The 12,911-nt window shown below is 35.7% G+C and overlaps 1 protein-coding gene across 7 annotated transcripts in view; it reads right to left on the bottom strand.

Annotated features, from left to right (window-relative positions):
* GARRE1 (granule associated Rac and RHOG effector 1) overlaps positions 1-12,911 on the bottom strand; it is a 144,603-nt gene that overhangs the window by 89,349 nt on the left and 42,343 nt on the right. For 6 of the 7 annotated variants that reach the window (XM_069082655.1, XM_069082652.1, XM_069082654.1 and 3 more), the window contains one exon: positions 3,224-4,535. In XM_069082655.1, coding sequence (XP_068938756.1) covers positions 3,224-3,718 — 495 coding nt within the window. In that variant the 5' untranslated portion in view covers positions 3,719-4,535. Of the gene's footprint in view, positions 1-3,223; positions 4,536-5,477; positions 5,639-12,911 lie in introns of all 7 variants that reach the window. The other variant, XM_069082653.1, reaches the window with a different exon arrangement.

Genomic DNA, 12,911 nt, shown 5'->3' with positions numbered 1-12,911 from the left:
CTGCTGCTTATTACTCCAGGGGGCAGAGGCCAAACTGCACCTCTATCCCTCCCAGTTCCAACAGATTCTACACTGACCTTTTACTTTGTCTTTGGCATTTATGGATTGATATTTCTGGAAAATGCCACAGCTGCTGGGTGATCTACTCTCTCAAGGTCCACTCCAGCTGCTGCTGGTTGGGGCCACCCTGGAGCTTGTCAGCAGTCATTCTTAAATTCCCCAGATCACCTGACTGATGGAAGCCACTATATCAGGGTACTTCACTGAGTCAAAAATCAAAATACCTAGTAATCAACCTTCCCAGAGATAAGCCAATTAAAAGTCAGTGAGTCCGGGGCGGCCAGGTAGCACAGCAAGTAAGAGCACCGACTCCAGTGTTGAGAAGACCTGGAGATCGAATCCCGGGCTCAGACACTTAGCACCCACCCAGAAACACCTGGCCGTGTAACCTTGAGCAAGTTACTTAACCCCAATTGCTTAGGGGAGGCCAGGTGGCTCAGCGAGTAAGAGCACCGGTTCCAGTGTTAGGACGACCTGGAGATCGAATCCCGGGCTCAGACACTCAGCACCACACCCAGAAATGACTGGCCGGGTAACCTTGAGCAAGTTACTTAACCCCAATTGCTTAAAAAAAAAAAAGTCAGTGAGTCCTAGAATGTGAAATACACACACAAAGACTATCGTATTCCCATCCCCCCACTGAAAACCTTTTTAGCCCTTAAGCAAACTACCAAATAGAGGAAAGATCTGTAATTGCCTCTGTGTGTGTAACTCCAAGTGTAGGATATTCTTCCAATAATACTTTATAAACCTGAGTTACTTAAAGCAGAAAGAGTTACTTGTCTATGGTAACAAAGTTACTAAGTGTCAGAGGGTGGATTTGAACCCAAGTCTTCCTAATTCCAAAGCCTAGTATGTCATCCATTTCTCTGGGTTGCCTGTATTCATGAAAGCTATCAAGTTAAGAGTTACTCAGGTTAATTTGATGTGTTTATCTTCATTCTTTTGGACTTATGGTTTATTATTACATTGATCAGAGTTCTAAAGTCTTTCTAAGTTGTTTTTTTCTATTATGTCACTATATACACTGTTCTCTATGAGTTCTGCCAGTTTGCTGTACATCAGTTCATAAAGATCTTCCTAGTTTTCTCTGAAATTATCAATTTAACCATTTCTTATGGCATAATATTCTATTATGTTAATTCATATATTGAAATTTGTTCAGTCATTCCCTCATAGGAAGATACCTCCCCTAGTTGTCAATTTTTGTTACAAATATTTTCATGCATATAGATTTCCCCCTTTTTTAAATTTCTTTGGAATTATAGGCCTAGTAGTGATGTAGCTACGTCAAAGAATAGACACACTTTGGTAACATTCTGCATGGCTCCAAATTGCTTTTCAGAATAGCTAGATTCATTTACAACTCCACCAACAATAAACTAGAGTATATGTTTTTTCACAGATCCTCCAATATTTATCATTCTCTTCTTTAATCTTTGTCAATCAGTTGGGTATGAATTGGAACTTGAAAGTTGCTTTAATTTGCATTTCTCTAATTATTAGTGATTTACAGCATTTTTCTATGATTATTTATGGCTTGGAATTCTTCCTTTTCAAAACTGCCTGCTCATATCCTCTGATCATTGATCTATTAGGGAACAGTTCTTAGTCTTATAAATTTGAATAATTTATGTCTTAGAAATGAGGCCTTTATCAGAAAAATCTGTTGAAAAGATTTTTCTCTGGTCCTGTTTCCTATCTATTTTTACATTAGAATTGTTTATGCAAAAACTTTTTAATTTTATATAATCAAAACTGTCCTTTTTATCTTTTGTGATCCTATCATCCTTTTAGTCATGAACTCTACCCATAAATCCAAAACGTAATTTCTTCCTTACTCATCTAATTTGTTTACAATTATGGCATCTTATATGTGTCATGTATCTTTTTGGACTTTATCTTCACATATGGTGTGAGTTGTTCATCTAAATCTAAATTCTATCAGATTACTGTCCAGTTTTCTAAGGAATTTTTTCAAATAAAATGTCTTTCCCTCAAGTAAATGGGGTCTCTTGAGTTTATCAAACACTGTTACTATATTTATTTGTTTCTGTATGCTATGACTTATCTGCTTCACCAATCTCTCAACCTGTACCAAACTGTTTTTATGATTATTGTTTTGTAGTATAATTTGAGATCTGGTACTGACAGACCACCTCCCCACATTTTTTTACTATTGCCTTTGAGATTCTTGACTTTCTGTAACTCTACATGAAATCTATTAATATTTTATAGCTTCCATAATTATTTTGAATGAAATTTCTCTTTCCAGCTATTCTTGATGAGCTTTCTTGGTTGTCTGATGATTTTTCTATACATTTTGGTGGGAAAGTAAAATGAAGACAATAATAGCTATATATGTCACATTGTTTCTCTGAAGATCAAATGAAAGAACATGAAAAGCTCTTCAAGTTGTTACTTAAGTGTCTAATGTTAATTATTAGTATTATGCATTCAAAACAGAGTCATAATTCACAAGTGAGACACATAAGCAAAAAATGCTGAGTACCTGCGACATAATAGTCACTGCTCTAGCTACATAATACAAAGCAAAATGTTTTTTTCTGCTTTCAGAGCAGTGCTTTCAGAAAGGGTAGAAAAATCCTACTGCAGAAACTCCCTTCACTGATCACAGATCATTCCTTTGTAGCAACCCTTACAGTCTTATAAAGAGTTGCTTCGGTCACTGAAAAATTAGGTAACTTGCTTATGGTCACAAAGCCAATAGATATCAGAGGCAGGATTTGAATTCAGTTCTTTCTGATTCCATGACCAGTTCCCTACCCACTGTTCCAAGACACCTCTCAGAATGCAAATAAACTGAGGTAAATAAGTTTTCTTTCAGAAATTGATAAGGTTAACTGTAACATTATAGAACAATTATAACTTTTTAAACCTTTACCAATATACTCAATTCAAAATAAAAACATTCACCTAGTAGGCATACATCTTGCACTTAACCTGAAACCTAATAATCTTTCAAGAATCAACATACTAAGACAGCACTTCATAATATAAAAAAATTTATAAAGACCATTAAATTGATCTAGCAAAGCAGAGAATGTTTATTTAGCAAAACACAAGTATTCATTTACTTTATAATTAGTCTTACCAAATAAATTTAACTATTAATGTAGCACATAAAAGTACGGTACTCTACCTCAATATCCTGGAGACTGAATTCCTTTTGATCTTTAAAGTTAGCCGCTCCGGAGCTCAATTCCATCAGCATTTTTGCTATTTCAGGTTTTATAGCTGCTGTCAGTCTACTGGCTGCTTCCATGACATGTTCCTGCACATCCTTCAGTTGCATAGCTGCCTTTGAATAGGGAGAGTTCCTAAATACACTGCTGAAAAGGTCTGTAAGAAAAGTGCTTGCACGGCAAAACACATTGAGTGCATCCAGATATTTGGAGATTCCCTGCTGGATGTCTGCAATTGGACTAGTGTGGGCTACAGCATGGTTGCAGCTATTTGCAGCAGCTGCAGAGACCAAAGGAGATGTTGAGGCAGCTGATGCCAGGGGGGCACTCAGGGTCCTGCCTAGCTCAGGCATTGGATACTGCTGGTGTTGCTGCACTTTCTGCTTGGACCCGCCAAGCAAAAAGCGCCGCTTGTAGTCCATTTTACTTTCCTGGGCACTACAACAATACATAAGTAAGAAATTGTCCAAAAGTCCTTGAATTAGTCAGCTTTCCAATTCTCTTCCTTGAGAATTGTGGTTATGTATAACAATAGTAGAGGACTGCAAACAAAAGTTCCATAAAAGGCATTTCCAATAGGCAGGCACCTCCACAGTATGTCTCAGGAATAAGGAGAGTGGCAGCTTTGCAGTGTCAGTGTTTCCAGTGCAGCCCTGCTGCAGGTACAATTCACAAAAGTGAAAACTGAAAGTCTTTCCTGTTTAGTATTCTATTCTTTCCATAAGAAGATGCAATTGCCAAAAAGAGAAAATATTTTACTTATAATTATTTTGCCAGAATATTTTGATACCTCATACTTTTTATACTGGCAGAAAATAGCCTTAATTTTTTAAATGCAGTATCTTAATATTTTCCATTAATATATCAGAAAAGTAAAACAAAAAAACAAAAAAAAAACCCATACACTGATCAACAGCGACTATAAAAGCAGTGCAGAGAATTTTTATTTTAAACTAAGTCCTTTTGACAGATCAAATCTCTGCATTATTTTTGACAGAGCCTGTCTGCCAAATCCATTTACCTGTAGTGTTTCTTCTTAATGCTGTAGGAAAAAAAAAATAAAATGTCTTCTTTTTTTGTAAGTCAAGTTATTAAAAACTGGAGTGTTTGTTATTTCAAGTTGCCAATCTGCCTCTTCCTTTCCTTCTGTTTTCTGAGGTAGTTGTTTCCTTTGTAACATTAGTAAGTGTTGTTTCCAGATTGAGTTTATGCTTAATTGTAAAGTCTGAGGCAAGAACAAATGTATTTGTAAGGCCTTTAGGTCATTTCCTGCAAAGAGAAAAAAAGTTAAGAAGGTTATAGAACAATGAGTAGCTTCTGTTCAAATTTTAACTCCTGCTGTGCTGGTTTTTTTTTTCTATTTAGAGTCAATCTGTCAAGAAAAATCAGATACAAAGACTGCCTTCCAACATTCATAGAAGTAATAATTTGGCAAAGCTAAATCTACAAATTTGCAACTATTAAAGTTTTCCAAGTTCTAGTCCATATTAACATGGTAGCAGCTTATACTACTAAATCCCAAACTGAAATTAACAAGAAGCTATTTGAAAGAAGAATTTCAAAGAATGAATATTTGAAAAATATACAAACATATTAAGTTTTGCATACCAGAAAGATGCTGCTGATCTGTCTTTCAGCTTACTCTTACTGTAACTACATGTTAAATAGCACTGGTTTAAGAATACAAAATTCAGTAATTACATTTTTATTTCCTTCAAGAAGCCAAATATGGAGTCAGGAGGGCCTGACCCTGTGCAAGTCTCAGCCCCCCTCCCTGCCACCCCACCTTCCCAAACCCATCCCACAAAAAAAAAAAAGAATTGACTTAGGAACACCACACAGATGAGTGAGAAAAATTCTTTAAATGAAACTTAAGCATAATGTTTATGTTTCACATTTGATACAATGAATAATGGGAATAAGGTTATAAGAACTGAGAAAATAGAGTTTATTAACTCAATTCTTTCATTCAGATATCGCTTTAATACCACTTGGCTGATTTAGTCAAAAAATGACTGGTGAAAACCTATCTTAAATGAAGAACAACATTAACCCACATGATCTGAAATTACACTAAATTTGAATAGGACTGAATTGTATTTTTCTGAGGACAAATGAAAGCTGGTTTGAAATGTGCTGTGTTTTAATTATGAACAACTATACTCAACAATGGGGTCACAAAGCGTCAGTCGAGATTGAGAAATGACTCACCAACAACAAATACTAAACAAGAAGATGGCTAGACACAGTAGAAAGTGTGCTGGATTTGATGTCAAGTCAGAGGACATGGGTTCAAACTCCACATCTGTTAGTTCCTGTAGCTAGGGGACCTTAAGGCAGCCACCTGACCAATTCTGCACCTGTTTCTTCATCTGTAAAATAAGAGGGTGAACTAAAGTCCTTCCTGCTGTAAAGTCTATTACCCTATGACCTAGGGGTCTCTACTAATCTTATTTTTCTATAATTCTATGTTTGATTTTTTTCTCCCTGAGATTTGGTTAAGAGCTCTCTTTGTTTTATTAGTTTGGGTATTTTATATTTAAGCATCCATCAATTTCTTTTGAATATTCAGTTTTGCTGGCGTGTAACTGTATATGGTAGTTCCTGATCATTTTCTTCTTTTTCCTCTTGGTTGTGAATTCATTTTGTGTCATTTTTTTGTAATTTGATTTATGTCTTTTGTTGATCAGCTTAATAACTGGTGTGTCAATTTTGTTAGTCTTCTCAAAACATCAGCTCTTAAGCATTGAGTTCTATACTTCATACTTCTCTACTTCTCTTTTAAGACGTCTACTTTGGTACTTGTTTTAGAGCTGCTGAATTATTTTCTAACCTAATTGCATGCTCACTTCATTCTCTATTTGTATTTTGCTAATAACATGTTACTGAAATATAAATGTTCCTCAGACAGCTGATTTTGATATTGCCATCATTATCTATAACATACTCAATTATTGCTTCTGTGATTTGTTCTCATAATTCAGCATATTTATATTTCCTTGATTTGTTACTACTTTTATAAACATTATAGTTGTTAAAGAATATTTATTTTTAAGCCTTCTTTGTATTTATTTATGATGACTTTATGCTCTAACACATGAACTGTTTTTGTAAATGTATGATCAAATGCTAAGAAATGTATATTGCTAATATTCCCATTCAGAAATTGATACAGGGCAGTCAAATCTAGTTTTTTCAATAATTTATTCCTCTCCATATTTTCCTTATTTACTTTTCTGTTGGGTTTTTTTTTTTAAAGCAATTGGGGTTAAGTAACTTGCTCAAGGTTACACGGCCAGTTATTTCTGGGTATGGTGCTGAGTATCTGAGCCTAGATTTGATCCCCAGGTCATCCCGACACTGGAGCCAGTGCTCTTACTCGCTGTGCTACCTGGCCGCCCCCTCTGTTGGGTTCTTAAGAGGCATATTAATGTCTCCTACTATTTCTGTGTTACTATCAATATCTTTTTGTAATTTTCCTAGATTTTTCAATCAATCAATATTTATTGTGTCCATTATGTGCCAAGCACTGATAATTTTTTCTTTTCTTTTAAGAACTTAGGCACTATGTCATTTATTTTCTAGTCTTTTGGAACATATACATTCAATATTGTCATTTTTTGTTGTCTATAGATCCTTTGTGCAAATTTAGTTTTGTTTGATATTATCATGTTTTTATTATTGTGTAATCTGACATTACAATCGCAAATCATGCCTTAAGAGTCACTGGAAAGAGATTTGGTTATATTCCTTCATTTTCACAGAATTCACAAAATTCGAGAGTTTGTAGGGGCCTCCTCAGCAGACATCTAGTCCAATCTGGACATGCAAGGAAATCCTACTATATCACATACCCAACAACTGGTCATTCACTCTTTACCTGAAGACCTCCAAGGGGAAGAGGGAACCCACTATCTCTCAAAGCAATCCACTTCATTTTTCAATAGTTCTAACTGTTCAGAAGTTTGCCATCAAGCCTGAATTTGCCTCACTCCAACTTGGCCTCATTGTTCCTGGTTCTGCACTCTAGGGCCAAGCAGAGCAAGTCTAGCTCCACATCCACACAAAAGCTCTTCAAGCACCTGATTCCAACTACTACATTTCCCCCAAAGTCTTCTTTTCTTTAGGTTCAATTGATCTTCATAAGACATAGACTCAAGGCCCTTCATTAACCTGTCTGTCCTCTGTGGAACACTATCCAGTTTATTAATGTTCTTCATGAATAGTGGTGTACAGAATGTAATACAATGGGACTATCACCTCCCTATCCCTGGAAGCTCTGCCTGTCTTAATGTAACCCAACACTGTATTAGCTTTTCTGGTTGGAAAGTTATATGACTGACTCATATTATACTTGTAGTTCACTAAAACCCCCAATGTTTTTCAGAATATTGCTGTCTTAAAAATAATGCTGTCTATCCATTCTTCCACCATCTTATACTTATTCATTAATTTTTATATTCCTTTACTGAATTTCATCTTATTGGGAGCGGCTAGGTGGCACAGTGAATAGAGCACCAGCCCTGGAATCAGGAGGACCTGAGTTCAAATCCGGCCTTGGACACTTAATACACACACACACACACACACACACACCCAAAAAAAAACTAGCCATGTGACCTTGGGCAAGTCACTTAACCCCAATTGCCCTCCAAAAAGCAAAAAAATTTTAAAAAGAATTTCATCTTATTAAATTCAGCCTCATGCTCTTAAACCTATCAAGATCCTTTCTGATCCTGACCATCATCCATTGCATTAACTATTCTTCCCAGCTTAGTGTCATCTACAAATTTGAAGAATCTCTGTCCAAGTCACTGATAAAAACTGTTAAACAGAGAGTCAAGCACAGCTTCCTGGGATACTCACATCAGAGATCTCTTGCCACATGAAGACTAAACCTTAACACCTACTCTTAGTGTACATCAATACTAGTTCTAAATCATCATATTCTATGAGCTAGTCTACAATTCTCCATCTTCTCCACAAAAGTGAGAGATATTTTATCAAAAGCTTTGCTAAAATCTCCAAAAATTATGTTAATAACATTCTCCTTGTCTATTAGGTTTAAGTGGCACAATTGACAGACTTGGAGTCAGGAAGACCTGAGTTAGAATCCCTCCTCTGAAACTTTCTACCTGTATGACTCCCTAGGCAAATCACTTGTGTCAGCTTAAATTTTTTCACCTACAAAAATGGGGAAAATTCTGTGAGGGTCAAATGAAATAAAATACGTAAAGCACTTTGAAGACCTTAAAGTACAAGGTGAATGATTCAGTTTAGGAAAAAAAAAAAAAAAGAAAGGAGAGGAGAGAAGGGGGGAAAAGGAGAAGAGAGACAGAAAGCGAGGAAGAGAGAAGACAATAAAGAAAATGAATTAGGCTGATTGGGAGTACTCTGTTCTTGGTGAAGCCAGGGCCATTCTCTGTAATAACCACTTCCTTCCCTTTACAGGTGTTCACCAACTATGTCCTTAGATCTATTCTAGAATTTTCACTCTGTATGTTTGTAATGGGAATGCAAATTTGGAAGATCTTCCCTGCCCCAAGCCAAAGTGCACCTGTAGCCTGGGGTGGGAGGCTTGTTTTTCAGTAGATACTTCTTGATTGGCCAGTGAGTCAATAAAGTTGTTACATTCTCTGAGCCAGGAGATGGCTATATAAGCCCTGATGTGTAGCTTTGTTTTGGGGGCTCACTTTGAGAAGTTCTGTGATTTGATCTGTATTCTGAAAAGCCGTTGTCCAGAGTCCCCCCCCCCTTTGAAAAACCCAGATGTTGACTGGGTATGGATGTAATGGTTGGACAGTTTGGAAATCTGTCTACTTGATGTTTCTGTCTTGATAATTGTGCCTGTACGGGGTGCTGACCTTTTCTCCTGAACAAGGTGAACGATATGTGTCTGACTGATTGAAGTGGGCTTGTTAACCCATTTTGAGTTGCTTTCCTTTGTCAGGGCAGATCCAGGAACCTGTATGGGCAGCAAACCCTGAGGACGCGCTTGGGGTGCTTGCAGCAACAATGTTTTAGATGTGTTTCTTAGATATAGAGATTTTTTAAAAATCTATTATTCCATTCTTTCTTTTTATTAGAGAATTTACATTTATTATTATTATATTATATTACAATCACATTTACATTTACAACGGTTGTTTTCAACCTTTAAATAAACATGTGTATGTTTACATTTTCTTCTTCTATTAAGTTAGTAATCAGATGGTTTATTTGCTTACACTACTTTGAAACTGGTTTTTCCTCCCATTACCTAAACTAATCCCAAATTTAGTTTTAAGGTTATTCTGTCGTTTATTTGACCTTTCCTTTCTCAGCTCAGATAAAAATTCAGGACTCAACAGCTCCAAACTTGCATGTTCTTCGATTTCAATAACATGAATCTCCATAATTAAATACAGAAAAGAAAAAGGCCAATTTACACAAAGAAAAGGCTGGCCCAATATTTACAGATGTGTGCTATAGTAAAATATTGCTACTACTTAATTTCTGGAATTTTTCTATAAATTATGCAATTTGTGGATCTGTGAGCTGGAAGATCTTACCTAGCGTACATCTCTAAGATATATATATAATACATCCCCCCAAAAAAAGAGCTTTAATAGCATATGTATCCTGTATACTCTGTTTCCAAATCTGTTCCTACCAAGTTCCTCATTTGGCCCTTCCTCCCCAAAAATGAACTCATGTCACTAATGAGCAACATAAAAAATGCAATGTAGCCTTAAAATATTTGAAATGTCACATATTTGGCTGGAAGACATTTTGGTCTCTAGAAAAATAACAATGCCCCAGGGAAGATTTAAGACAAAATGTCAGTCTTCCTTTACTAACAAAAGACTTGTTAATTCTTGTTGCTCTTAGGAGTAAAAAATATCTTAAAGTAGGAAGAGTATCTTAGTTTCATAAAAAGGTGCTCTTATTTTTTCACATAAATATTTTATTTGCATTTTAGATTCTGAGAGCCATTTAAAATAATTACATTTTTCTTATTTGAAGCCAAAATAATTTTATATCAAATAGAACTTGTAGAGACTGAAATAGATATTTCCTGAATCCTCTGGTATTATGATTGTTACCCGAATTTCTTTTTTTAAGAAGGAAAAATTTAAAACTGTCTTTATCATAAATGCAATGTGATATAGCTGAAAAAGCACTGACCCGGATTCTAATGTGTGTTAATAGGTAAGTCACCCGATTGATTCAGCTGTAAAATAGGTAGAAAAATATTACCAAGTGCTCTGTCATGGGGCTGTTGTGAGGGAAGCACTTTCTAACCTCAAGGTGCTATAGAAAAGTCATCATTGTCACTTACTGGTGGTATCATTAGCATTATAAGGTAGATGCTTAATAAATGTTTGCTGAATTGTACTGAGTGAAATAGGAAGGGGTAATAAGAGAGGTAATAAATAAGTTTTTAAGTCAATTCAGACTTATTAGAGGGGGAAAGAATACTTCCTTAGGATTCAGCTATTTGGTATACAATCCATATCCCAATATTCCCCAACACATTAATAAGATAATTTATGAACTTTAAAACTACAGACTATCTGTGCTGTGATAAAATGAACATTATAGGAGAAAGGTATGAAAGGAGATATTAAAAGGAGAAGGCTCTGAATCCTAAGGGAGAAGAAATCCTTCTGTTCTGGCTGTACTGGAAGAGGAAAGTTACCCAGAAAAGCAATAATGGAATCTAGTCAGGAAGTCTTCTGGACTCAGCTTTAAACCTGTAAGTATGTAATCTATGCATATACTGAATATATCCTCAGAAAAACTATGAGAAGGGAATCAGGAATTTATAAAAGAAATTGGTCCCTCCAAACAGAATACATTTATACAGTTATAACTGACTGAAAAGTATATGAGATCTTGTTCTGTTTATTTTAATACTTTAATATCTTATATTTAATAATTGATATGTAAATACACAAATTTATGTGTAAATTCTATTTATATATAAATATCAAGAAAAATGTAAATATAATAATATATACAAATATATTTATGTAAATAAATATATTTATTACTTTAATAATTCACTGTATCTTACATTTGGAAAGGCTCTCAGAGGTCATCCAGTTCAATCTATTACTGAGTAAGAATCCCTTCAATAACAAAACTGACAAGTGATGGTTCAGACTTTGCTTAAAGACCTCTACTGATAGGGAGTACCCATTACCTCCCAAATCAGAATATTCCACTTTTGTATAGCTCTAAAAGTTATGAAGTTTTCCCCTAAAATACAACCAAAATCTGCTTTTACATCTTTAATTCATGGCTCCTAGCTCTGTCCTCTAGAGCCAAACAGAATAAGCCTAACCCCTCCTCTAGATGACAGACCTTCAAATATTTTAACACAGCTATCACCATTGCTCCCCTAACTATTCTATTCTCCAATCTAAACATCCCCAGTTTCTTCACTGGAATTGCAAATGGCATGACTTTGATGCCCTTCAAAATCCTACCAGATGTGACTCTCTTGTTTAACAATATTCTTAAAATGTAGCTCCCAGAACTAAACATGATACTATAGATGTGGCCTGGTCAGGCAGGGTACAATGGTGCTATGACCTCTCTAGTTCTCCTTTAAGGCAGCTGTATCTCATTAGCTTTTCAGACTACCATATCATACAGCTAACTCATACCAATCTAGTAGTCACACAAATCCTAGATCTCCCTTAGAAGAATTGCATTAAGTCAAGTGTAGGCCTTTCAATTGAAATCAACAAGCATTTATTAAGTAACTACTCTAAATACCAGGCACTATGTCAGGTGCTAGGTATTCAAAGACAAAAAAGTAATTTGGGAGGAGGGAAAAGTATCTTGTAGGAGGTGACAGTTGAACTGAGGCTTGAAAGGACTTGAAAGGATTCCAAAAGACAAATGTGAAGAGGAAGAAAGTTCCAGGTATGAGGCCAGCCTACACAAAGGCACAGAAGCAGAGATGTAAAAAGTAGCCTGCAGAGCAGATTGGCTGGAACTTAGTGTAAAAAAAGAGGGAGGAAAGGTGAAATTAATCTGGGAAGATGGATTAGGGTCAGATTTTGATGGATTTTAAATGCCAATGAGAATTTTATTCAACAGACAACATAGAAAACCAAAGAAGACTTTGGAGAAAAAAAAGTGACATGATCAGACCAGTATTTCCAGAATAAAATTTGGCAGCTATGTAGATTATAGGATAGAGTTGACAGAGAAACAACCAACAATCAGGAGGCTATTGCTATGGGTTAGGAGAGAAGTGATAAGTCTGAAGTAGGATGGCTGTGGTATTAATAGAGAAAAGAAATCTTGTGAAGTGAGAATTGCCAAGACTTGGTAACTGACTAAACATGGAGCTGGTGAGGTTAGGGACAGAGAGACAGTGAAGAACTTTTAGAGTAAAGGATAAAATATAAACTTGAGATACTACAAAGATGGTAGTGTCCTCAAAAGAAATGGGAAAGTTAGGATGGAAGGATGATGAATTCTGCTTCAGACATGCTGAATTTGAAATTATAATGGAGCATGCAAGTGCAGAGGCACAGCAGGCAGCTGGTGATGTAGAACATAATAGAGAGATGAGAGTTAAACATGTATATTTGGGAATCATCAGGATAAAGATGAGAGTTGAACCCATGGGAGCTAGAAAAATAA

The sequence above is a fragment of the Petaurus breviceps genome, unplaced genomic scaffold (genome assembly GCF_028583685.1).
Source record: "Petaurus breviceps papuanus isolate PSGF00001 unplaced genomic scaffold, PetGlider_PUasm1.0 171, whole genome shotgun sequence".
Taxonomy (NCBI): domain Eukaryota; kingdom Metazoa; phylum Chordata; class Mammalia; order Diprotodontia; family Petauridae; genus Petaurus; species Petaurus breviceps.
The sequence above is the reverse complement of the archived record's forward strand: the minus strand, read 5'-3'. Positions and strand labels throughout refer to the sequence as shown.